Source organism: Conger conger, chromosome 1 (genome assembly GCF_963514075.1).
Source record: "Conger conger chromosome 1, fConCon1.1, whole genome shotgun sequence".
Lineage (NCBI taxonomy): Eukaryota > Metazoa > Chordata > Actinopteri > Anguilliformes > Congridae > Conger > Conger conger.
The window spans coordinates 72,471,839-72,499,555 of record NC_083760.1 but is presented as its reverse complement, the minus strand read 5'-3'; the positions used below and the strand labels follow the sequence as shown (position 1 = coordinate 72,499,555).

The 27,717-nt window shown below is 39.4% G+C and overlaps 2 protein-coding genes across 2 annotated transcripts in view; both read right to left on the bottom strand.

Moving 5' to 3' along the window:
- Positions 1–9,818, bottom strand: part of syngap1b (synaptic Ras GTPase activating protein 1b) — a 122,206-nt gene extending 112,388 nt beyond the window's left edge. Inside the window, exon 1 of the mRNA XM_061253979.1 lies at positions 9,753–9,818. Coding sequence (XP_061109963.1) covers positions 9,753–9,774 — 22 coding nt within the window. The 5' untranslated portion in view covers positions 9,775–9,818. The remainder of the gene's footprint in view (positions 1–9,752) is intronic.
- A 2,659-nt stretch (positions 9,819–12,477) lies between these two features.
- On the bottom strand, positions 12,478–25,335 carry phf1 (PHD finger protein 1). The gene is made up of 15 exons (XM_061250593.1): positions 24,938–25,335; positions 24,387–24,465; positions 24,175–24,256; positions 23,496–23,582; positions 22,760–22,854; positions 22,218–22,366; positions 21,704–21,799; positions 21,404–21,472; positions 20,835–20,958; positions 20,327–20,394; positions 19,491–19,622; positions 18,708–18,786; positions 16,795–16,910; positions 16,174–16,257; positions 12,478–14,519 (listed from the first exon to the last, which is right to left on the bottom strand). Exons 2-15 carry the CDS (start codon positions 24,462–24,464, stop codon positions 14,258–14,260), a joined length of 1,521 nt encoding a protein of 506 aa, XP_061106577.1. The 5' UTR covers position 24,465; positions 24,938–25,335; the 3' UTR covers positions 12,478–14,257.
- Between the last annotated feature and the right edge of the window lie 2,382 nt (positions 25,336–27,717).

Sequence of the window (27,717 nt, the reverse complement as noted above, 5' to 3'; positions counted from 1 at the left end):
ATATGGTTTAAGAAATGCTAAGAATCTGCACTTTGAACAGATATGAATTGTTTGATTACAAACAGTGGAAATAAAACATTAATCAAAAAAGCCAGAAAAGGCCAAGTTGTGTCAAAACTTTGGACTGGTACTGTATAAGAAATATAACTACTGTAGATGGCTAACAAGCCTCAGTGCAGAATATCCAAAATGTAAAATTGAAGCATGTACTAATGCTGCAAGCTATTAACCTGTTACCAAGCTTCTGTTTAATTAAATCTTAAGTTTTATTTTTCTTTTATGACTGCCACGTAAGCAACTAAATAGCTTGACAACTAATACATTATTTGCCCACCTCATTTACGTATCATCTGATCAGTAACATCTACTATATGGAACAGTAAATATACAGCTGTATGCAGGTATGGATGCCTTGTTGGTTATGTGTGACATCTGCTATGAAATCAAAGCTTGCAAGCTAGAACACCAGTCAGTGGCTTCTCTCCATGAATATCATTTCTATATCAAATAGCACTGCAATGTCAGGATATAAAACAGAGGAACAATATCCATCAATATGAATAAGTTCATTTGATAATTGTGAAATGCAAGGCAAAATCAGTAGTGTCATGGAAAGCATAGGTCAAGAGTTGAATCCTAACATTCAAAGGAACTCATTTAAAAAAATGTTAATATAGCAAAGTTGATTCAATCATTTTTTTTTTTTTTTTGATATTTTTTAGGCCTTTTTAAGCTTCATTGGACAGTATATAGTATAGAAAGACAGGAAGAACAGGAGCGAGAGAGAGGGGAAGACATGCGACAAACGTCTGACGGTCAGATTCGAACCGCCGACGTCGCGGCTCACAATGAGCATGCGGTCAGTGCTCTACAGGCAGCGCCACCGAGACACCCCGATTCAATCGTTCTTGCAACTCATTTCAGATAGTTGAGGGCCAAGTTCCTTTTTCCAAGTGCTAAAGACACAATAGCCTGTTGACGAACATCACACTGGCACTAGTCTGCAGTACAGCTCCACATGAAAAAGCACAGCCCCCATGTGAATTATGATGTAATGCCTGGTTGGAATGAAAAGAGGGAACATGCAAAGCTGGAAATAATAATTACACAAGGCAGTGATGATGGATTTATTAGACTCAGCATATACAAGTTGTTCTTTGCCTACAACTACACTTAATTGTGATTTCTTGTTTATTTGGAGTGGTGGAGGGAGTGTAATGCTCTGGGCAATTTTCTGCTGGGTCCAGGGATTCATGTGGATGTCAATTTGGCACATGCCACTGACCTAAACATTATTGCAGACCAGGTACACCCCTTCATGGTGACGGTATTCCCGGATGGCAGTGGCCTCTTTCAGCAGGATAATGTGCCCTGCCACTCAACAGAAATTGTTTGGGAATAGTTTGAGGAACATGACGAAGAGTTTAAGTGTTGCCCTAGCCTTCAAATTCCCCAGATCTCAATCTGATCCTGCATCTGTGGGATGAGCTGGAACAACAAGTCAGATCCACAACGGCTCCACCTCGCAACTTACAGGACTTAAAGAATCTGCTGCTAATGTCTTGGTGCCAGATACCACAGGGCACCTTCAGGAGTCCACGCCTCTGGTCAAAGCTGTTTTGGTGGCGTGTGGAGGACCAACAGCATAATAGGCAGGTGGTAATGATGTTTTTGCTTATCAGTGTATATACAGCATATACAGTCACCTCAAAAAGTATTGGAACAGCAAGGTCAATTCCGTGGTTTTTGCTATACACTGAAGACAATTGAGTTTGAGGTCAAAAGATGTACATGAGACGACAGATACAAGCTTTTATTTCCTGGTATTTTTATCTAGATTTGTTGAACAACTGAGAACATATCACCTTTTGTATCAGACCACCCAATTTTTAGGTGAGCAAAAGTATTGGAACATGTGACTGACAGGTGTTTCTCGTTGCCAGGATGTGTCTGGTTAGATTGATTGGTTTAAACAATAAATAGTTCTGAATGTCTACTCTTGGTTTTAGCATTGGGTTTTGCCTGTGAAGACTGCATTTGTATTAGGAAAGATAAACCAACATGAAGACCAGAGGGCTGTCTTTGGGAGAAAAGAGGGAAAATCCATTGCACAAGCACATGCTTCTGGAGTGGGCTCACTAAGCTCTATTGATGATGTAACTCATGATGGTAGCAGCAGGATGAATTCAGTAGTCTACAAAAACATTCTGTCTGCCAACCTACAGAGGAATGCGTCCAAAGTAATTGGGAGGAACTTCATCATGCAGCAAGAAAAAACACACTGCCAACACAACAAAGGTCTTCATTAGGGAAAAAATGGAAGGAAAATGTGGAAGGTTTTAGACTGACCAAGTCAATCACCAGACCTTAACTTGATTTAGCATGTATTTCACCTCCTGAAGAAGAGATTGAAGGGAACCACCATCCCCGAAACAAACAACATGTTAGGTTTCGTGTTTTTCTATGTATTGTATTTTGTCTATGTCGTTAGCATTTCTGTTTTTGTTACCTCTGTGCACACCATAGCCACCCTGTCAGTTCGTTCACTTCATTCATTCGTTTCACCTGTCTTTCACTTCCTGATTGTTTTCCCACACCTGATTTCCATCTCGTTACCTGAGCTATTTAAACTCCTTTGTTTGTTCAGTTCCCCGCCAGATTGTTATGTGTCAAATCCATACTTTCCAGCGTTTTCTGATAGACTGCTGTTACGACCTGTTTTGTCCCTGACTTCCGCGTTTCAATTCTCCCGTTTTTACTACGAACTACAAACTGCCTGATCCCTGCTGTATCTGTTTGCTGGCTATTGACCCTCGCCTGTCTGACCTGCCTAATTTATTAATTAATTCATTCATTCATTATCCTAACCCACTTATCCCTAAGTGGGATAGCATACATTGCATACAAGGCAGGAATACACCCTGGACAGGTCGCCAGTCCATCGCAGGGCACACACACCATTCACTCACACACTCATACCTATGGGCAATTTCAACTCTCCAATCAGCCTAACCTGCATGTCTTTGGACTGTGGGAGGAAACCCACGCAGACACGGGGAGAACATGCAAACTTCACACAGAGAGGCCCCGGCCGACAGGGATTCGAATCCAGGACCTCCTTGCTGTGAGGCGGCAGTGCTACCCACTGCACCATCCGTGCCGCCTGCCTAATTTATAATAAACTCACATCTGGGTCGCTTGTTCTACAGACCCGATACAACAACTGAAAGACGCTGCTGTAAATGCCTGGAAAAGCATCACAAAAGAAGAATGCAACAGTTTGGTGATGTCAATGGCTCGCAGGCTTGATGCTGTTACTGCAAGCAAGGGATTTGCTACCAAAAATTAAGTGTTATTTACTTTAATTTACTTAAGTACTCTCTGTTCCAATACTTTTGCTTACCCAGACTTGGGTGGTCTGATACCAAAGGGGCTATGTTCTAAGAATGTAAATAATAGGAAATAGGAAATAAAAGCTGAAGTTCTGAACTCTTGTCATCTTTTTACATCAACCCCAAATGTATGCAGTGTATTGCAAAAACAAAGGAATCAGCCTTGCTGTTCCAATACTTTTTTACATTAAATTAATGGTTGTTGGCAGACACTCTTATCCAGAGCGACGTGCAGTTGATTAGACTTAGCAGGAGACAATCCTCCCCTGGAGCAATGCAGGGTTAAGGGCCTTGCTCAAGGGCCCAATGGCTGTGTGGCTACACTAGCGATCAAACCACTGACCTTGCAGGTACCAGTCATGTACCTAAAACGGTATGTAAGTATTTGGACAGTGACACAGTTTTTGTTGTTTTCGCTCTGCACTCCAGCAAACAAAAAAAATCATCCATATTGGGTCAATCAACTGTGTAGGAATTACAGCTCTTTTTTAAACATAGCCCCCCCCCACCCACCTCCTCCAATCTCAGGGGACCAAGAGTTATTGGCTTCTCAAATGTTTCTTGGATACGTGTTTAGTTACATCATTAGTTCATAAAGGAGCAAGCAAAGGGTCTTGAGTTGATGTGTGTAGGTCTCATGTCAATGCCAGCAGGTCATCATTTGGCTGAAATATCAGAATAAATTAATCGGAGACATTGATGAAAAACTGCCCAAGAACCAAAGTACCACCTCCCCCCCTCCCATCTGTGAAACGTAGTTGGGGTGTTGTACAGTAGTTTGGGCATGTATGGCTGCCACAGGTGCTGGCTCCCTTGCCTTCACTGATAATGTAACGGTTGCAGCAGCAGAATGAATTCTGAAGTGTACAGAAGGATCTTATCTGCTCAAGCTTACTCAAATGCTACCAAACTCATTGGAGAGTACTTCATCCCACAGCAAAGCAATGATCCCAAACATACACCAATGCTCTTCCTGGTGATGTTTTTGGTAAGCCTATTGTTTGCCTGATGTCTCTGATTATGTATGACATAATGGCTTCCTTGACATTCATTGGCACAACTCTGGTTCTCATGTTGACAAATGCCAAAAATGAAAACTAGATACTGAAAGCTTTCTTATACATGCACTAAGAAAGCGATTGAGTATACCTGCCTAATCAGAAATAGCTGACAGGACAAATGTCCAATTACTTTTGGTCCCCTAAATAAAGGGACTATTTATTAAATGGGATGTAATTCCTTCACAGATTACCTGATATGAATGTTAATACCCTCAAATTAAAGGTGACAGTCTGCACAGTCTGCAATGTGCTGGAGCATATGATTCATAAAATGTCTGCAAACCTTTAAATTTAAATTAACTTTTTTCTGAATTTTTATAAAGAATTCTGGAGCCCACTATATATATATACACACAGTCAGTGACCACTTTATTAGTTATTTATTTGACTTATTCTGGACTGCTGCTGTATCCCGTCCACAGCTGTGATGTGTTGTGTGTCCAGTGATGCGCTTCTGCATACCACTGTTGTAACGTGTGGTTATTTCAGTTACTGTCACCTTCCTGTCATTTACATGACCATTCTGGCCATTCATGACCAACTGATTACATCATTAGAATTCCATAAGAGAATGCTGGTGTAGACTGTGAGAAGGATGTATAGAGGTTTAGCAAGCTCATACTTATCATAAATTGATATGACCAGTGAAAATGAAAATTGATTTCAGCAGAGAGATTATAGCTAAAAGTTCAACAAAAGCACAGAATTTGACCCATGGCCCAGACTTAATTACCTTTCACCCATCTGACCAGAAATGATCAGCCTTGTACCAAGACATTACCTTCTATAAGAGAGCTAAAGTCGTTTGAGGGAGAGACCTGGTGTTTCAAGCACAGCAGGCTAAACTGCAGATTGGCCCGTGATCTTGAGGAATCATTTCCACTAGGACAGGCCACATGGGCTATATTTGAAAGCTTAAAGACATAGTAGCCGGGGAAAACGTCTAATGTCACGAACAAGAACAATTCTGAAAGGCTTTATTGGGAGGGCTGTAAGGAGGAACATACAACTAAAGTACTTGTTCTCAAGTGCAGCAGAACAGCAGAATCTAATCATAATTGCATTAGCGCAGTGAAACCCCTGAAAGAGAGAGCTTTACTCCCCCATTGCCTCAGTCCCCCTCCCAATGAAGTAACTCAAGTCTATGTGCATGAGCTGCCAAACGAGCACAGTGCATGGGCACAATGACGGAACAGCTCAAAAGGCCCTGACACACCAGGCTGATCTTTGGCCATAGTTGGGCCGTCTTTGAGGGCTGGTGGCCTAATGTCACCCGAAGGCTTAATGTCTCGGACCTTTGCCACGAGTCAGATATTATCAGCTGGGTTTTTTTTTTTTACTGAAAAAGTTTTCTTTTTTGAGTAACCTCGCAATGGCATGACCCTGCATTTTACGTGATTTGTTTTTATAGTTTTTTTTGGACCCCACGTTATGTCATTTGAACAAATGGCAGTTGGCCTCCTATCTAATTCAGTATGAATGAACAGACAAGGTGGCCAACTTATTCAAGAATAGATTCTTTTTTAATACGTGAAAACGAGTGTAGCTGTTTATAATATAAGAACAGCAGCAGAGACATGTGAGGTATAGATGCCAGATTCAATTAATAGATGGTTTTAGTTGTTAATAGCTCAGATATTCGCATATAGAGCAGCTGGCAGGAACACAGCTTGAATGGAATAAAATGCATGACAACGAATAGAGACGCTTAGCTTAAGGTGGACAAACCAGATGTCCACATTGCTTCTCATTTCAAGCCTTTTGGGAATGCGTAAAAATTCATTTAATTTCAACTGTTCTCAATAACATATGGTAAATGGCAGGCATTTATATAGCGCCTTCATCCAAAGCGCGGTACAATTGATGCTTCTCCATTCACCCAATCATACACACACTCACACACTGACGGCGACTGGCTGCCATGCAAGGCCCCGACCAGCTCGTCAGGAGCATTTGGGGGTTAGGTGTCTTGCTCAGGGACACTTCGACACAGAACGGGCGGGGGATCGAACCGGCAACCCTCCGACTGCCAGACGACTGCTCTTACTGCCTTATCCACGTCGCCCCACATCCCAACATATTCTGGGATAAGACTTGTTACTAGAGTACAATGTGCATTATTCCTTCATAAATAAGCCTAATGAAAACAACAAGGACTGACAATTTGTTTTTGAATTGCGAATACAGACCATAGACCATAGATACAGACTATCACCACCTCCTGGTATGAAGAGTTATTTCCTCTCAGTGCAGAACGTACATGCATATCGGCCATCAGCTGTAGCCTTTGCAGTGTGTTTCTGCACAATATTATATAAATGCCAACCATTACCATTACAATATTGTACGAGCAACGTGAGGCGACTCAAAGCGATTTGACAGGCCTTGGTTGCCGCTAGTTCTTTGCCGTAGGCTTGGTGCATCCAGCCTTAATGAGTAAGAGTGAAAACAATCAGCAGCTGGTTATACATGTTTCAAAGCTAGTGTGCACATACTCGTGTGTGATCACCTGAGATGAGCATTGGTGTTGTAGTGCTGGGAGCAGCCTACTAATTATGAGTGAGCATTACAATAATCTGAAAAAAGCAGGGGGATAAATTATATAAATAAAAGTCTTCACTGGCCATTAGCTGTAATGTAAAGTTGAGTTCAGCATAGCACACACTAAGATAAACTCATTTTTTGTCCTGCCATGTCTGCTAGATCATGTGTGGAACAGGCCTGCTACCCCTCATGCCCAACTGTAACACACCTCTGAATGCTATTCCATGAACCTGCAGTATCTTTCTGTGAAAGTGCCAGAGAAAATGCTAATATATGCAAATGAATCACTTCTGAGGTTTGAGTGAGTTGACTAGTGGTACATGGTTAATATATTGGTTTGTTAATGCAATCTTTGAGCAGAGTGGAGAGTGCACAAACTTTTATTCTAATTACCAGGCAGTGAAAAAGTTAGTTTTTTCTTTTTTTTTACAATTATTTTTAGGCCTAACACATTGTATCCAAACTATGTAACTATTGTATCGAAAGCATTGTTCTATGTCATCATGTTCAATCATATATATTATTATGGGACAAACCTGCAAAGCATCAACCTGCAAAATGAGTCCTAAATATTGCTCATAAACTATTTTTATGGGAACTGATATCATAATTTTTCAAGACATGTCATGGGTACATTGATCTTTTCCTAAATTGTGTAAAATATTGGATTATTATAGCCCATTTCCATTACTGCTAGTAGGTACGATCATAATGTATTTACAAAAGCCAAAATATGTTTTTTCCAAGCACAATTGAAAACGGATTTCATAAATCTACACCATCATGTAAAGTGTTGCTCAAATCTAAAGTTTATATCTCACCTCACATTGAAATTCCATTTGAAAGCAATGATCTACTTGACAAATATTAGTAGGATTTACAGAGTACTAAAAATCAGTTCTTCTCACAGTTCATTTCCCAACTTGATTTTTCCAGTTTGACTGGAAACAGAAAGACTCATGTCACTTTCGTATTAAGAATTGCTGCAATATGTGGTTTATGCTCAGGATGTGCTGTCTCTTTAAATTTTCATGCTTTAGTGATGCTGTACCAAGCTACCATACAATCGAAGACTTGGATTTATCTTTTATGTTCTGCATCTGTACTTTCATCGTTAACCCAGCATGCCAATTTCAAGAGTATGGTAGACCCTGGTTAATGTGTTAATGTATGGCCCATTTTAAGGTATGTGTGTACATATTACTTGAACTGTAAAAAAAACTAGACTATGCCATGATGTCTCATTCTAACTGTGCACATATTGGTATGCATGAGTTAGTGCTCTGTCTTATTGCTGAATGGTTTTGACATCTGAATGCTTTGGAGACTGTGTGGCACACAGTTCAGTTTGATTTTAGTGATCACAGATCTTTTGGTTCTGCATGTGTTATACAGTGACCCTGCTTTGAAACGTGATAAAAATAAATATTAGTGAAGCATCTATGAATTCAGCAGGGCATAATTATTCCCGAGATTCAATAAAATACAGTGAGCAAGCATGAACACCTTACAAAACACAATAAATAAAATAAATAAATAATCACTGCAGGTATTCTTGTATTTCATTTTGTTGAATATGTAAAATTATGGATGGCAATACCATACGACCAATTATTTTGTCTCTCAGAAAAATGTCTATGACCCACCAACACATCTGTAGTTATGCAATAAACTATTCCAATGTATCACCACAAGAACCAGTGCTACTACTAGATAATCCTGCCCACTACTAGACCATCCTGTTAACCTGCTATTATTCTAACTTCAGTGTTCTTTCTTCCACAGATTTTCACATAATTACAGCTGTATTGGGTAGCTGTATTTGGATGAGGCCTGTAAACCCACTGCCTATGCAGTATCTAGAACACCCTGGGGCTGGTGAGACCTGTGGTGACTACAGCTGAAACTCAACAGGATTTACTCCTGTCTTTTGCACAGATATTCAGTTTGTCCACTGTGTGAATATTGACATGAGCCAGTCAAGGCAAATTCCAATTCTATATAAAATAAATAATGCACAAAAGCTAATTGTCTACCAATATTGTTTATCCTAAATATGTGCTATGATCACAAATTTGATCATATTCTAGAATAAATCAATAGTGTTACGATTAATGGAGGTTGTTAGTATCTTTGAGAGTCATTCAAGTGTTAGTCATGGTTGCACGTGACACAAATCAGTTCATTCTCGGAGAACTGGATTTGTAGCTACACTCTTTGGGCGGACGGATTTCTCTGTAAATTCAGAGACTCTGTAAAGAAGCGAAAAAAGTAGCCTCGAAACGTCTTGTTGCAGGTGATCAAGTCATTTCTTTATGTTCTTTAAGGCACAGCTGATAAGGGTTCTAATGACCAAAAAAAAAAAAACGGAATGCAGGCAATGCACTGCGCGTAAGTACTTCAACGTTGTCTGCCAAAGATGTGCATTTGCACACTGTAATACCGACTTGTACTACACTGTCACAAACACGCATGGACTCTTCAATAACATTGACAGACCCTACAACACACGATAACAGCCTACAAACACAGGCACGCTGACATATTGACACAGGGTGATAAAATCACATACAACCGTGAACACTTTCACTGCATTTCGACATGCCTCTTCAATGCACCCATTAGCTAAATTCTCTGTCAGAGATATGATAGCGCAAGGGAGAGAGACGGGGGGAGCGGATAAGCGAGAGAGGAGAGAGGCACAGGGGTAGAGGGAGGGAGAGAGATGCAGCGGTGAATATATCAGCTCTCTTACCTTGAAAGGGAACATAGGACATGTTCTAACGGCATTGAACGTAGTCTTCGCTTGTCGACAATCTCTCGGCGCACAAAAAATATCACACCAACCAGAAATTAAATAATTAAATAATATATAATACACAGTTGCAGACGACGTTGGGCAATATTCCAGCGAAATATATAAATATATATTAAAATTTAAAATCCACGACCGCTGAAAGCCATTCACGTCGACAAAATATATAGCCCCTTGTACACAAATTATATGCAGAAATATATCACACGAGCCGTTATTTGAGGTGTGTGGAAAAAACGGGGGAAGAGAGAGAGACAGAGAGAGAGAGAGAGAGAGAGACAGAGAGAGAGAGAGAGAGAGAGAGAGAGAGAGAGGGAGGGAGGGAGGAAATGTGTGAGTGAGTGCGCGTGTGTGTTCTTCAGTGTATAGCTATATACACTATGAATTCATTTCTCCGTTCCGTACTTAATGCATTAAAAGTATATTGCCATTCAAAGTCGTCGTACTGAATACGACTGCCTCCACCCCGTCACACGCGCACGCACCCGCACGCACTCTCTCACATACCCCCTATAGATGTAGACAGGGAGTGTATGTGTGTGTGCGTGTGTGTGAGGGGGGTGGGGGGTGGGACAGAGAGAGAGGAGACGCTCACATGCCAATTGCGCGCAACCATCACTCTCACACTAGCTACGTGCGGCTTTTAAACGTGGGTTATGTTGCTTTAACGTCCCTTTACGTCTCAGTATTGCATAAAATACAACGTGAATAGTGGGCTGTATTTGAGGAATTTCAATTCAGGATATTGACTAAACATATTGTACGGCTTATTTTTTATGGCGTTTATATGACTTTAGTAGTATAGAATACATATATAGGTGAGATCAATAACAGCGGGGGGAAAATGACGTATAGAAATTAGATGACTATGGTCAGAATGGGCAACTTTCCCACGAGCCCTTCACATTTTTGACCAATTAGAGAGCAAAGAATTTCTCGCGCGCTTTTGGGCTCGTTTAAGAACTGGGCTACTAATAAAATTGTAAAATATGCTGTAGAAAACGGATCTATCACAATCACAGTGAAACAGCATAAACATATAAAACTAATTACAAGTAGGCCTACGTATATTATGGAAGTATTATGACAACACAAAATACATATAAATATTTAATGCTTAAATGCAATGTAAAAATGTAAATAAAGTGTAATGTAATCAAAATGTATTACATTTAAATTGCAAGCGCTTGTGCCTTTTCATTAGCCCGTCATGAAAATTTTCAACCAAATTAGACAACTACGTCGCATTTCTTTTTTCTGCACTGCTAATCTAAAATACTGGTAAACGGATACGCGGGCGCGTACACACATACGGCAAGCAGTTCAGCTGCAATGGATAAGAAAGCCGGTGCCATGATGATTTTGGCAGCGGGCAAGGAAAGAGTAAAATTTCGTACAGTACATAGAGCCAAGATGGCGATAAGCTTGGTGAACAGTTTCCCTACCTGTTTGCAAAGAGGATAATCAATTTCAGTGCGTCGCTACCATCTACTGGTCACATATGGTTACAACAGACTTGATACACAGCAAGACCTTCCACTGAAATGGGGTTTGTTGCAGTAAAGTGCACGTCTTTTTTCAACCAAACCTCCTAGCGGACACTGTAAGTAATTTCATGTTTAGATAATGCCTTTACATTTGATAGCAACTCCTTGGCATTGGACGCTAACCATCATCCATGTAGTGGAGACTATAATTGTCACATTTGGGCAGCGGGAAGAAAAAAATGGAATAATACATTAGTCCAGGCGGCACGGATGGTGCAGTGGGTAGCACTGCCGCCTCACAGCAAGGAGGTCCTGGGTTCGAATCCCTGTCGGCCGGGGCCTCTCTGTGCGGAGTTTGCATGTTCTCCCCGTGTCTGCGTGGGTTTCCTCCGGGTACTCCGGTTTCCTCCCACAGTCCAAAGACATGCAGGTTAGGCCGATTGGAGAGTCTAAATTGCCCGTAGGCATGAGTGTGTGAGTGAATGGTGCGTGTGCCCTGCGATGGACTGGCGACCTGTCCAGGGTGTATTCCTGCCTTTCGCCCAATGTATGCTGGGATAGGCTCCAGCCCCCCTGCGACCCTGATCAGGATAAGCGGGTTCAGATAATGGATGGATGGCATTAGTCCAGCATATGTCCAGCTTTGACAGATAGTGATGTAATAATTTCTTTGAACTGGAACAACAAACTTGGCCAGTCAGTAAACTTAACTTAATGCCAATGTCTTCACATTCATTCACACTGCATGTCTTGCCATATGATCAGTTTTCCCCAGAGAACTTTCTCCTTTGGGTTTCTGTCAGTTGAGGTGCAGCTGGTGCACTTGATCCTCCATGTTACATAATGTCTCCAGTGCTGTCCACATGGTTACCCTGAACTTTGCAATCGAAGGGCCAGTATAATTTCTCCTCATGAAACCCGATGGCGCTAATTAACTACATTAAGGGGTCCACATAATAATCATATGAATATTATTTAAATATTATACAATAAGTCCACATGCTTTGTCTGAATGTCATTGTCTGAATCCCAAACACTGTGGTACACTGTTTTACTCTCATGCAAAGAACATTAGCTGAATTTCTCCAGCAGTGGGTAAGAAATGCCGTGGTAAATGTGAGATGTTACCAAAGAACTTAGAAGGGAGTGGAGTGAAACAACATACACTGTTATCACAGTTGTGATGGATAAGTTATTTATTCATTAATTGTTTTTATTTTTTTATTTTGGTGCAGCAACCCTGGGTACAAGTATAAACAGAATTTTTACAAAACTCAAAAACAATACATCAAACTGAACTTGGGACTTGACAACAGACTGACTGCTACAGGTTCTCACTACAGCTCCTGTGCTTGAAACGGATCACTGGCTTTTGGGAGATTTTTAGAGTTCCATCCATGATCTAACAACCATCTGACAGAGGAACAAAAACCCCAAGAAAAGACAGCACAAATACACCACCATCCACTAGCAGAAGTCGCTCCTATGTAGCCAATTACAGCCAATTTCTTTGAAAGTGTAATTCTACCATAAATGTGGCTGGACCTTGCCTATTACCTGCATTCATGCATCGGCACTCAGAGAAAGACTTAAAACACTTCAATTAACTGTAAACTCCATCTGCTGGGTCCTAAAGATGATGCAATCCTACAGTCCACGCAGAAGCACAAATTTCTCAATTTGTTTATATCCTAAAATGCAAATATTATTGTTGAGATTTTTTGATATACAAATATATTCTAACAAATAAACTTGAGAAGAATTTGAAAAACACAGTCACTCTTTCACCTCTCATACAATAATCGCCCTCAATCCTTTAGGGTTGTCCATTGTCCATTTTCAGAACTTAATATTCCGGTCACTGATCATAGTTTAAATTGCACATATGAATGCATAGCTGTTTCAGTGGTTCCTCATGAATCTTTGCTAATATTATGTAAGAACACAATGAACAAAACAGCACAAAAGCCTTCTGAAAGTAGTTTTTTTTTTTCTCTAAATTATTCACCCCTATATAAGATAAAAGGATTACGCTGACTATCAATGAGCTTGATCTTTGATGGAACGTCTGAAACTGGGTTTCGGTATTTCTGCAGCATTGCAGTTCTTTCTTCCACACTTACCACCTTTATCCTTAAAACGCAGTCATAGAGGTGTCCCATTGGACAAACTCATACAAATTGTTAATTCTCAATCTTATTTTCTTCATGTTTGTTTAGAAATGTGAAGCCCACATATACAATCTCAAGATATGATTTAAATGTTACGGCACCTTATTATTCTCTTTCATTGGATTGCGGTTGTATACTGCCATTGCAAGACCATTTATCTCCCATTGGAATTCTTCAATGAGAAATAATTAAATAATACATTAGATTGAATAATTGCAATGTGTAACTTAAAGTTTTGAGAAAGGTCAGAACATTGCTGAAAGAATGATGTGGTTGTAAGCTTAAACACCAGCATCATAGCACTACTGTAAATAAAGGTCAAACGGCAAGGAAACCACAAATACAATGAGTACTGATACTCTGGTACTGTTCAAATGTGTCAAAGTGAAACATAAATGCAAATGCTAATGTGGATATGTTGGATGGATATGTTTTACTCAAAACTGAAAGTGTTAATAGTGAAGGGGACATAATGTGAGCTATCATCACTTAAAACCTTCAGATTTCTATTGGACACACAAATTTTAATTAACGTCATTGAGAAGGCCCATATTTGAGAATAATCCAGGTTTTCTAAATAAAGCACTTCCTCTTGGCTTGGTGTAGCTCTTGAGCTTTTCAACCATGCAACACCAGGTGTTTCCTCTGTTCCAGCCACACTGTTAGTAGGTGTGTTGCTGCGGCCTGGGTTAGATCTGTCTTCCTCTCTCTTCCCCATTTTCCTCTTTGGCCTCACAACCTCAATGGTTTGCCTCGTAATCTGCATTCTCTGCATGTCTCCCAGTCCTCAGTACACACTCACATTTCCCCACTCCACTAGGAACTGAACCTTCCCGTCTGGCGTGACTCGTCTCGCCAGGATCCTCACGGCCTCCCCGGCTCCCCACCCTCTGTCCTGGACTGACCCTTCCCCCCCAACCCCACTAGGACAGGAAGTGACGTCACGCAGGAAAAGTGCAGGGCACAGGTCAGGTTTCTGCTCTGCCTGGTGAATGGGAGACTTTGAGAAAGGAGGGCAGGGTGGCGGAAGGCTGCAGAGATCCTCGGCACTGGAGAGAGGGACACAAAGAGAGAGTGGCAGTGAGGATGGAGTGTGAAAAAAGGGAGGGAGGGAATAGAAGAGATAGAAATAAAGAGAGAATGATATCACTGGAATTATGTATGACAGTAGATTTTAGTTAGGATTTTACATGGATTTTAGTTACATGGCTATACTCTAGATTGAAAAAGGTCGTTCAGGTCCTCAGTAAGCAGGGCGTTATCCTGTGTGGATGCCATAATGACACCAACCCCAAACACTAAGATACTGTAATGAAAGTGAACCTTAAATCATTGTGTAGTAAACATTTCGCGTTTGTTTGGAGTATACCCATGTAAGTGAGTAGAGTGTACCACAAATGCCAAACATAAAAATGAATGTGTGAAGTACCAAATCAAATACGAAAATCAGGGTTCCCTGCATCATGCCACATGAACCTACAATGCACTGGTTCAGTGCTTTTTTTAAATTCTTGCTGTCTAGTAATAAAGGCTTTTACTTTTGTTTGCCAAGTTTATCTCTGCACAATTTTCTGACGGTCAAACCATAATGGCTTTTTGACCTATTCATTTTTGTATTTTTATAATATAGATAGTTATATTTACTTTTCTTTTATAATGTATTGCTATGCATAGTTATGAATTGGTTGTTTAATTGGTTGCATGGTTATCAAAAAAAAGAAAACCAAACCCTTCAGTTACACCAGGTACTGCTGATATTTCTATACATTATAAAGCAATGGCATGGCCTATTGACACGGCTATAGGATGTGGTTACACTATACAACCTTTGTAATATAGAATATACCTCAACTGACATTTTTGATTTTGGAGATATACTCAAGGGAACATATTTTTTAGTAATTCATTTTTTATCATATAATGGGGCTCACCAACTAAACCATATCATATCCAGGCCTACACTTGACATTTCCGGATAGAGATACTGTAAGTCTTGTGAATAAATTATGTGTTGCATGAGGGGGTATCTATTAGATAAATCTGTTTGGTCCTGGAGAGCTGCAGGGTGTTCTGGGTTTTGTTTTCGCCATAATATCAGCAACTAATTCAGACCCAAGAAACCAGGTGAGGTGAGTTAACTGTGTAATTAACTTTAATTGATCGATTAAGTGCTGAGTAAGACTCCCATTCATTTGCAATGGGAGGAGATTTTTCACGCATTTTGGGATATCTGGCCACGGGAGAGAAGCAGGCGAAGTGACCAGGGGTCCCCACCCAACCCCCGATTGCCTGGTTAACAATCAAACTATTTATTCTTGCAATAACGAAGACCATAGGTACAATGATTAGCCTACCAGTTTATTCTGAGAATGCATTATTTTTCTTTGCATCATAAATTTGTGCAACATTGGTGGGAAACCAGTGGCCACTTAACATAGTTTGCCTGATTGTCTGACATCACCAGGTATCCCAAAATGCCCAGCAAACACAGAAAATCTCTTCCCATTGGAAATGAACGTGGGTGATGCCATTATCGTTTCTCAACGCAGGATGTGTGGCTTCAGCCGAACAAAAAAAACACAGCACACTCTGCGGCTCTGCAGGACCAGGTGTGCGGGCCACTGGGCTGTCAAACATTTGAAAAACATTTGGAATCAAATGAAAGGTCATGCATATTTTTATACTTTTAGGTTGCATACAGACCTGTAATGATGTAGAGCTCTGGACAGGGTTTGTGCTCCACTGTAAGACGGGTGGTAGAGGGCAAACATCCTCTTAGGGGGAGACCTTGGACGTGAAAGGACAAGGATCCTAAACATACTTTATAATCAACTAAGACATTAATAACTGACCACAAATACAAAAATGACCATTTGCAATGGCCATTTCAGTCTCCAGACTTGAACAATACATAAATTCTGTGATTTGAATCGAAGAGGGGAGCCCACAGGCACAGATTAAAGGAATGTAAAAGTGATGTATGGAGGAATGGTAAAACCCCAATATGGTCACCATCCTCATCCTCATGTAGACGATCACTTAAGTAATGTTAACCCTGTGAAGGGAGGGTACACGCAGTGTTGAATCCATTGCTGTGAATAACTGTGATAACAATTTTGGTGGAAAAATAGTTTTTCTCCAAGCAATTATGTTAGTGTAAAAGAAAAGAACTTTTAGCACATTATAGCTCATTGCCTGCATTGCTTATTCCATACAGATTTTCATAGTGTAAATAATTTAAGGGCATCGTATATACACACAAACACACACACACACACACGCACACACTAAACACACACATATAGGAATATGCATTGTACTAACCCAGAGTTCAATTCATCCTCAGATTTTCTGGAGTTGTAGACGCTGGCTCCACCGACATAACCATGACAACATGGCACCAAATCAACAGAATTGGCATCAACACCTTGCGGATGGGGCTAAAGACAAAAAAACAAATTCCATGAACCACTTCAGAAATCTAATGCTAAATCTGTAATTATGTAACTATCTATTCATATGCTCAAAACAAAAAATATATATATAGAGTTACGGAAAGATAAATAACCGTTTTGTGACTTTTTTATGGCCAACTTTACATTAAAGTACTGTTTCCAAAATGTATAACTTAGCATATGTTATTCTATCTGACATACAGATATTTATTATTTAGATATGAATTATTTTAATGACTTAAGGCTATTAAATGCTGTGAACTAATATTATCCTAACTTATCTTCAGTTTGACACACATTTTTTCAAAGAAAAATCTGAGAAAAATAATCAGTGAGCACTTTATTAGGTATTTATTAGACTTATTAGACTTCTACTGCTGTAGCCTAGCCACTTAAAGTTATGATGCGCTGTGTGTTCAGAGATGCTCTTCTGCATACCACTGTTGTAATGTGTGGTCATTTGCGTCACTGTCACCTTCCTGTTAGCTTTGACCAGTCTGGCCCTTCTCCACTGACCTCTCTCATGAACAAGGCGTTTTTGCCTGCAGAACTTTTTTTTCTCTAGAGACTGTTGTGTGTGAAATCCCAGGAGATCAGCAGTTTCTGAGATATTGGCACCAACAATCCACGGTCAAAGTCACTTAAATCACATTTCTTCCCCATTCTGACATTTGGTCTGAAAAATAGCTGAACCTCTTGACCATGTCTGCATGCATTTAGTTGCTGCCACATGATTGGCTGATTAAATATTTGCATTAATAAGCTGGTATACAGGTCTACATAATAAAGTTCCCAATATTCAGAGTGTATATTGAAATTAAAGTACCTCCATATATTTGAACATAACATATAGATCATTATCCATGTTGTTGTCCTTTTTTGTCCATTTTTATTACGGCTACCAATAATTCTGGAGCCCAGTGTAATTTTCAAAATTAAGGACAATGTCGATTGAATTCAGGCCTGCAGTATTCTATATAAATGTATGGATGTGTTATATTAATTCAATACAAAATGGCTGTAAACTGTAAAAGTTATGAATAGATAATTATTTATTGTACAATTTGCTATGGCTTTGCTCTTGTATCAACATTAACTGTAGTCCACATAAAGGGTTACTTTCCTTACACAAAATATTTGCTGACATAGAAAGCAGCTTTAGTAAAGGGCAAATTCTTCCTCTTAAACTTAAATTATTTTAATGTCCAAAACAGTTTAGGCCCTTTACTTGTGTTGTGTTTATGGTGTGCATTACTTTCCATGTAATACTGGAGAATGACAAAGTCCCTCCATGGTGAGTTCTGCCTTTAAATCTGTGCCGCTCAATCACCATTGCTCTGTAACACTGGCCACCTGGCCAAACTGCAAACCACTGAGAAGTGAAACTGGACTCACTCCTGGAGTGCCATCTTACTGTATACCTATGCTTTCATTACAACAGCAAACATAAAGTTCAGCTAAATTTAGTATGAGGCTGTGTATTTATCAATTTGGTTGGCTACCAGATATGCACGTTTATTGTCACCCATGGTGCTTTCCCACAGAGTATTTCCCTCTTTCCAGTTATGCAAATCCTCATAAAAACAGCATATTGCATATAACCCTATTCTTATATATTAGTATCTTCAATATTGCTTTCTTGCATGGCCTTGACACTAATTTAACACCCCCCCACTAAAAGAAAGAAAATGTTAATCCAGTTTCACAGGTAAGGACAGCACTCATATTTAAAATGACCTCCCTTCTCTGAATTCAGCACCCGTTGTAGGCTGAACCCCTCACCTGCGTCTCCATGATACGACGTTTTGATTTCCGCGACTCAGACTCTGCTGCTCGTCTATGACACGTCAAAGACAGGGGGCTAAACCAGAGATAAAACCAAAGACAAACACTGTCAGTTTGAGTACTGTCATGTTCTGGTCATGTGAACATCTTGCTTTTTCTTTATTTCTACAACTTTGCAGCAAGATGCCAGCCCCGTTTTCGAGTACACAGGCAGCCATCTTTTTCGTTCACCTAATTAGTGTCCCTACAGTAAAATCAGCTATTATCCAAACTTGGCACACAGGTAATAAGGCAAGATGTGAATCTGTGGTGTCAGGGGTTCTGAGGCTGACTACAGTACATGATGTTTTAAAGTTGCCTTTGATATTACAACCAAAAAGCAAACATTAGTTTACAATATTAACATACATACATATGCATCTGCTTCAAATTTAACATAATTGCAATATTCCTTGGACCACTCCAAACGTATGTTAAAGGATATCTTTAAGGAAATGAATACACCAGGATTTCATATGAATCCAGCTCGTGACAGAAATTCAGTATAAATTTCTGGAAATTGCTAAATGAGATGCAAACATTATGGAAAGTGTTTAGTTGAATATAATCAAACTGCACCCAGCAGTCTGTATGCCAAGGGGACTACCTTGCGCATTTGATATGTTAATTTATGAAGAATAGCATTCTCCTGGATGTGTGAATGGCATGTGCAGTGTTGTTACTGGCAAAATGTGGTCTTCATCTGCGGAGGAGGTGTGGAGTTTCTGAAACCTGGCTCACCTTCTCCTGTGTGTGATGTTGATGGGATGGTCTGTGATGAGGGGTGACATGTCAGAGGTCAGAGGAGGAGGAGCACGAACTTGAAGCCCAAAAAGGCACTTCTTCTTCTTGATCTCTTTGCCAGAGACGAACCTCAACAAGATCAGGGAGACAGGCAGAGGACTCAGTGAAAAGCTTCAGCTGTCACTCTTAAATGAGGTATTTCATAAAAACACATTGCTGGATGATGTAACATCAATGAAATAAGGAATAGCTTGACGCTGGTCTGCCACTGACAGGTTAAACAGAGATTTGTAATTCAATTTTATGAGATCAAATTTAGATACATATCTCTGTACTACTAGAAGCTCATATAAAAATAACTATATTACATAACACACCCACATTGCCAAATGAAATGTCTGTAATACTGTCTAAACAAAATGTTATCTAAAACATAAATACAATATTTAATAAGCCATTTATGTGAGGTTGATGTTATAATAGGCAAGAAGCTTGATATGACCATAATCAATTTTGAGAATGTAATAGACTGGCACAAATCAATTATCCAGGGCATAATATGTAAATATGGAGTTGGTAGCATTGCTCTTGCTTAATCCTGTATGCTCTCAACTGTTACAGTTTGTTTTTAGATTGCAATACTGATATAGATATACACGTGCACAGTGTAATTCATGGAAATAAATATGAACTAAATCATGAATGAAAATAAATCTATGTATTCTTGATAGCTAAACAGACTATGTACCATATCAAAATTTCCCATTTTAGATTGTACGTTAAAGTATATCATGGTTTCACCCCCTGTTGAGCGTTAATGTCCAAGTTCTCACCTGTCTTTATGAGAATTTAAAGCATTGAGTAGATTCTGACAGCGATCTTGCCTTGGTGTGTCTGACAGCTAGGGAGAGAAACAAGGTGGGAAGAGAGAGGAGGGGCAGTGAGGGTAATCTCTACAACACTAGGAAGAGGAAAGAGATTTAATGTCACTGCTGAAATAAATGGAGTAATTGAATGATGTCATGAAAAAGTATCAGTGATATGAATACAGGTAACAATGGTAGAGGATAATTGGGGAATCTTTCTCCCTGGTTTAGGATTGCTAATTGCGCCTCTCAATTTACAATGACTGGGGGCAGTTTCATAGTGCAAAAAAGTACATTTCAAAGCTGAAAATACAGTTGACCGTATACAGTGCCGGTATGAACTGAGATCATTTATTGGTATTAGTGACCTAAACACACTTAGACAAAACTGCAGTATTAAAGAAATGTGAAAGTAAAAGTACTAGTGATATTTTAAGGAGTTTCTCATTCATGTTTGAATAATAGATTTTCCTACCGTGCCCAGTAGCAAATAATCCCAGTTCTCATTGGTGAAGGACAGTATTTCATGGTCAAAATCAAAATATTTCCTCTTGCAGCAAAGAGAAAGATGATATAGCACCAAATGGGCCAAATCTACCCTGCAATAACAACAGTATTACAATGAAAAACCCATTTACAAAAGAAAAATGAGGTTTTCAATAAACAAATGGGCAGGCAAAACCGGCCCAAGGCATCCAACATTCAGTACTAAACATCATCTTGTCCTTCACATTGACATACGTCATGGTGACTTTGTTTACTCACTCAGAAACAATGACTTCATAACAAAAAGTACAGAAAAATATGCTTTGAGTAAGTAAAATGTTGCATTGCTTTGGATCTGGGCCTAAGTGGAGAATTTGTTATTACAACTCAGTTTCACCACTTTATATTACTGGGTGGTAATTTTAGATCATTTTAGAGTTTATAATTTCAGGAACATAATAACAAAGAATACAGGAAGGTGGCATGTTGAAAAAAAAATCATAGCTGTTAATTTGTTAATGTGCAATGTTTCAAACTGATATAGAAAATATCTTTCACCAGCTCATAGGAAGTCTTTGAATTGTCTCTGGCCCATTGGTACAAACTGAACACTGGAATTGATAGAACCTATGGAAAAAAACAAAAGAACATAGAGTGAGCATCTGTTCTGGACAGCTGTTTAATCTAAAGATCTAACAAATTGATGTCTTCTCAGGTCATAATTCTACTGACATACAGTGAAGCATTAATTGTGTGTCTTTTTTATTTATATTCCAAGGACCATTATATTGTAAAAACTCCAATCTCAATGACAAGAAGCAATGGGTAACAATTATATCAGACTATGCAGTGCATCACCTGTCTCCATACAGCAGTGGTTTGGCTAGACACTGTGTGCAAGCTTCGTGAAACCACTGACCACAACTACTGCATTGCAACATCTTCAGGTTCCACCTGCAGCAAAATGGACAACAAAAAAAACACAACATAAGATATTGTATTATTGAATAAAGATCCAATAATTGTTATGAGAATAATAATGGTTTTGGAACCAAGTGGCCACAACTTTGGATAGATAGAGGTAGAGGGCAATGCTTTAAGTGGAAAAAAAACATTGTTGAATAAAAACCACATTTGACCACAAAGGAAATCTGAATAATAGTGACCCAATAATTATCGGTTTTTGGAAGATTTTTTTCTCCATTACATATTTCTCTATTACATATCACCATGGAAATTGTTTACTTGAAATTTGGATTTAGCTTGACAGCACTATGTTCTGCTCAAAAATAATCTAATTGTGCCAGTCAACATTAAAAAAAAACCCACAAAGATATTCCTCTATTAAGCAGACTTCCACAATGTTACTCACTCTCCAGGGCCAGCACAGTAGCAGTAACACTGTTGCTGATTTGTTAGGTGTTGGGGATCCCAATCCAGCGATGAAAGCTGATAGGGCAGTCCCAGTTTCATTAGCTGCATGAGGCGGGCAAAACGGCCCCGTTTTAAGGCTCCCCCTCTCTAAGAGACAAAGCAGTCTGTAACTTTAATACTCTAATGGCACAATAAAAGTATATAAAACTATGCTACATATGTTTCGTTTAGGCTAACAAAGTCATACAACAAATATAGCATAGCTTTGGCAAGAATCTGCCACTCTAGACCAAGGCCACAGAATGCGTCAATGCTTCATTAGACAAACAGCTGCATTCTGTGGCCTTGGTCTAGAGTGGCAGATTATAGTCAAAACTATGCAATATTAGCTTTGTTTAGTCTAATAAAGTTATACACTAACAAAATACAATTCATTCCAATACATTCACTACTAAGCAAATGCATATAGAATAACAACAATATAAATTGCTCTTGTAAGTGTACACAGCTTCTTGTGGTGAAAGAGACAGAGTTTATTGCCTTTGTTGCAACTGCAAAGACACATTGTCGGCATATCCAAGTATTGCTGTCGGCTTCAGGCTCTATCGATGGAATGTGGCATTGGGGATGATAACCTGAGAGGGCAGGAAAGGAAGTGAATGTAAACCACTGAAAACTACAGTCAAATTCATTTTGAACTAACTTAAAATAATGTAGTTACATACTGTATGCTCCCATGGATATTTTTAAATGTTGGACTTGTTCAGTTATCGAAACATACATATTAGCCATAAAATATAAATAATTAATCAATAAAAACGGTTTCATTTTAAATGTATGGGACAATGACAGTAAATATGATAACTGCTAATAATGCCAGAATACAAATATACAGAGATAAGGGTAGCTTCAATATCTCTTTTGACTGTAAGATGTCATAAACACCATATGTTATTCTTTAAATCATTACACAATCATACATCATTATTTTGACAAAAGATGAAAAATAAATTAGGATTATGAAATGGGATTTTGGGTATTCAGACTCTCTGATTATGGGCATGATGTTCTTCTAAGACTGTGCTCATTAAACCATTTGAAAAGTCTCTCCACTACAACAGAAAATCCTGAATACCATACTAAGATAATTTCAGTATTTATTCAATCTATTAACTCAAGTAAGCTCTACAAATGATTCCCTAATAGCAGGCATTAATATAAACTGGCTCAAATGACATTCTATGTATAAGATATTGGATGTGAGCACTCTGGTTACCATGGCGACACTTCAGACAGTTGATGAGAGGTTCTTTAAGAGGCGGGGCATCACAGACACAGCAAACTTCCTCTATTCCAGCAGAAACTGAGAGAGAGAGAGAGAGATAAAGAGAGAGAGAGAGAGAGAGAGAGAGAGAGAGAGAGAGAGAGAGAGATCATTCTGCAGTTCTGAGTTAATTTATGCATATTGATTCACTTCCTTGGCCCTTCATTGATTTCAGTGTCTCCAGAACCCTTTCACATTTCACTCCTTTTGACATCTGAATATTTGGCCCTGCATCATTTCTAACCAGCAGTAGTTCCTGTTACTGCCTGTACGGAATAAGGGGCACTCTCTCACACTAGAAGATTGATCTAACACCCTGTTTTAAAAAGTAAACATTTACATTTATCAAGTAATTTATCTGCACATTATATTTTTAGTTTCCATCTTCGTTCTGTAAAGAATTATTATATTATGGTAACAATATATAATAATCAATCACTTGATAATTTATTGTGGATCAGTACTAAGTTATATTCTAGCCTCAGAGTATGATTGGCTTTACCATTACCAACAGAGTTTTTATTTAATTCAAAACCAGTTTAAAGTATAAGGTCCACTCAGCACACTTGTCTTAGTCCTTGCAGATACTGTAAAGTACATCAGAGATGCACATTTTCAATGTTTTACTTACATGAGTGGATATCTTTTCTCAGGACCCAAAACTCAGAATTGTCCTCAAATCTCACCAAACAACATTGTTTAACTCCATCTACCTGAAAGAGAAGGAAAAGAGACATGATCACACACAAGCACACCCATTTACATAACCACACAGACACAGGCGCGCACACACACACACGCATACACACACACACACACACACACACACACACACACACTCACTCTTTTGACATTGCCTAGGTATAATAGTCCATCACTCCATCGGGCCAGAACATCATCTCCTTCACTCACTCCCCCCATCCTGATTAGAGAGAGAGAGAGAGAGAGAGAGAGAGAGAGAGAGAGAGAGAGAGAGAGAGAGAGAGAGAGAGAGAGAGAGAGAGAGAGGCTAATCATTATAGACTGTAGGCACATAATCAGATACAGATGGAAGGGTTAATTCAGTTATTTTCTGGTAATATATATTTTAAGTGGATTCAGTGTTCACTTAACATGATACACAGTGTGTATTGATTCCACTCGCTACACACATATATTTGTAGTTTAATTACAGTGTTGTTGGTTAAACTACATTTTATGCAGTTATGTATTCCTTATTCTTGGCAAAAAATGTCTGAAAACTATGATGAACACATCATATTAAAAATGTAATTTTAAATAATGCAAACATAGGATCTGTACCATGCACACAAGTCATAACATACGGCAGAACATAATTAGGTGGATAAATGCATACAGCGGTACAGTTGGATAGCAAGAAAGCTTGTAGCTACCTGTCAAGTCGAACTCCTCTCCGTCGGGGACACAGAGATAACTATGAAAGCTTGACATGAAATTCTGTACATCCAGTGTTTTTCCTCGTCTCAATTAGTCTGTGTATGTGTACGTGTGTGAGCATGTGAGTATATGTGCGTGCGTATGCGCGCGCGCGCGTGTGTACGAACGAGAGCGAGAGAGAGCGAAAGAGAGAGAGAGAGACGGGTATGTCAGTCAACCCGTCAATATAAAGGCGTCTGTCCGTCGGTCTCTCTCTGTCTGTCGCGGAGTCGTTTCGTCATGTTCTCGTCTTTCTCCTCTCTTTTCCCTTCCTATTGATGTTATTAAACGTTTTTGCCAGCGCTGCACAGAAATCAACCCGTGAGAGACGCCATCATCTCTGCCTCTCTCTCGACCGACTTGTTGTGACGCAGACATAAAACACAGAACGATAGAGAGGGAGGGAGATAGAGCGACCAAAGGAGAGGGGTGAGAACATCTTCGTGTGCGACGGTCTGACCCAAAACCCCCAGGTGGAGCAACTGAAATAAATGTTTATTTCAAATAAGTGAAAATGAAGACGTGTTACGACGAAATAAATTCAGTAATCGGCAAGGGCGTTAATTTATTGCGGGTAATTTAAGTGTGGCGCTAATTAGCCTAGACCTACCGTAAAGTGCCTGGAAAATTAAATAATGAGTTTTAAAGAAAGTTTGAAATCGGTGATCTTTCGATAAGCTATATCAATTGCTAAATGGCAAAACACGATTATAATTGTAAAACATTTGCACGCGAAAATTTTGACAGGTAAAGTAATTTCTAGAAAATTATTTATCTAAATCTGCCGCAATTTAATCGACAGTGCTTCCGGGATACATTATTTAATCCAAAAACTAGAATAATTACGATATTTCTTATAGCTATTTCGTATTCTCGACCTATCCATCAGATTCAGATCGTAAAACAGTATCCAAAAGTATTCAGATCGACGCAGTCTTTCAAGCTTTCATTTACAATACTTTCATTCAGGAATTAATATGATAAATAAAATGATAAGATAACTTTCCCACACATCGGCAAACAAAAAACTGCAATGTATCCCAGAAGTGTTTATATACAGTTCCCTCCAAAAGAATTGGAACGGCAAGGTAATTTCCTTTGTTTTTACTATACACTGAAGACAATTGAGTTTGAGGTCATACTAGATGTGATGACAGATCCGAATATCAGCTTTTATTTCCTGGTATTTTTTATCTAGATTTTTTAAACAACTTAAAACACCTTTTGTATCAGACCACCCAATTGTTAGGTGAGCAAAAGTATTGGAACATATTGGAAGGTGTTTCTTGTTGCCCAGATGTGTCCTGTTAGATTGATTGGTTAAACAATAAATACTTCTGAATGTCTACTCTTGGTTTTAGCCTTGGGTTTTGCCTGTGAAGACTGCATCTGTGTTAGAAAACCTAAACCAACATGAAGACAAGAGAGCTGTCTTTGGGAGAAAAGCAAGCCTTTTTGAAGTTTAGAAAAGAGGGGAAATCGATAAATCGATCAGAGCCATTGCACAAACATTGGGGATAGCTTGTACAACAACTTGGAATGTCCTGAAAAAGAAAGAAACCACTGCCGTACTGAGCAACAGATATCGAACAGGTCGACCAAGGAACAGCAGTTGATGGCAACCTGACAATAACCTGTAGTGTAACATTGTATATTCCATGTGTCCCGTGCATGCAGTCCTATTTAGCACTCGCTCTTATCCATCTCTTCCCAGGCATTCATTACATGGCCTATTAATGTTGCCATATGTGGTTGGTCTACACAAAATATAGACCATTTTTACAGGACAATTATTGCAAGATTATGTTGCAACAGTTTCACTCTAACTACTTTCGACTGAACTGTAATTGGCAGGAATGTCCTAGAACTGTACAGATGGTTTATAGTCATAGCAAAGACCTATATCTTCATTCATTCATTCATTATCCTAACCCGCTTATCCTGAACAGGGTCGCGGGGGGCTGGAGCCTATCCCAGCATACATTGGGCGAAAGGCAGGAATACACCCTGGACAGGTCACCAGTCCATCGCAGGGCACACACACCATTCACTCATACCTATGGGCAATTTAAACCCTCCAATCAGCTCAACCTGCATGTCTTTGGACTGTGGGAGGAAACCGGAGTACCCGGAGGAAAGCCACGCAAACACAGGGAGAACATGCAAACTCCACACAGAGAGGCCCCGGCCGACAGGGATTCAAACCCAGGACCTCCTTGCTCTGAGGAGGCAGTGCTAACCAGTGCACCATCCGTGTCGCCGACCTATATCTTTCTGGATTAAAAATATTTGCTCTAATATGTATATCTTTTTTACTAAGCAAAAACCTAAAAGTGTTTGGTTGTTCTCTGGTCTCCTATATTTCCCGGAGATTAAAGGGATGCTTTTTGACGCAAATTGCATCACCAGGCTTAGAGTCAGCTTCAAATAATTAACAGGCTGCAGGTTCAACATAACACTGTTGGACCTTCAAATTCATCATCAATTTTCCTTTTGCTCATTTTGGACAGCAGTCATTAAGTTAGTATTACAGCATTTTAAAATATGGTGTTCATTTAAAAAAGTTTAATCAGTTTGAAATCGTGTCACAGAGACGGGCCGTATCCAGCCCACGGGCAGCCGCTTGCCCATGATGTACTTCAGGGTGTCACAAACCACCAGGGTATGCAGAGGCTGCCTGTGTTTTATTGCCCTGAGCAGTAATAGCACTTGTCTGGCAGTCGGAGGGTTGCCGGTT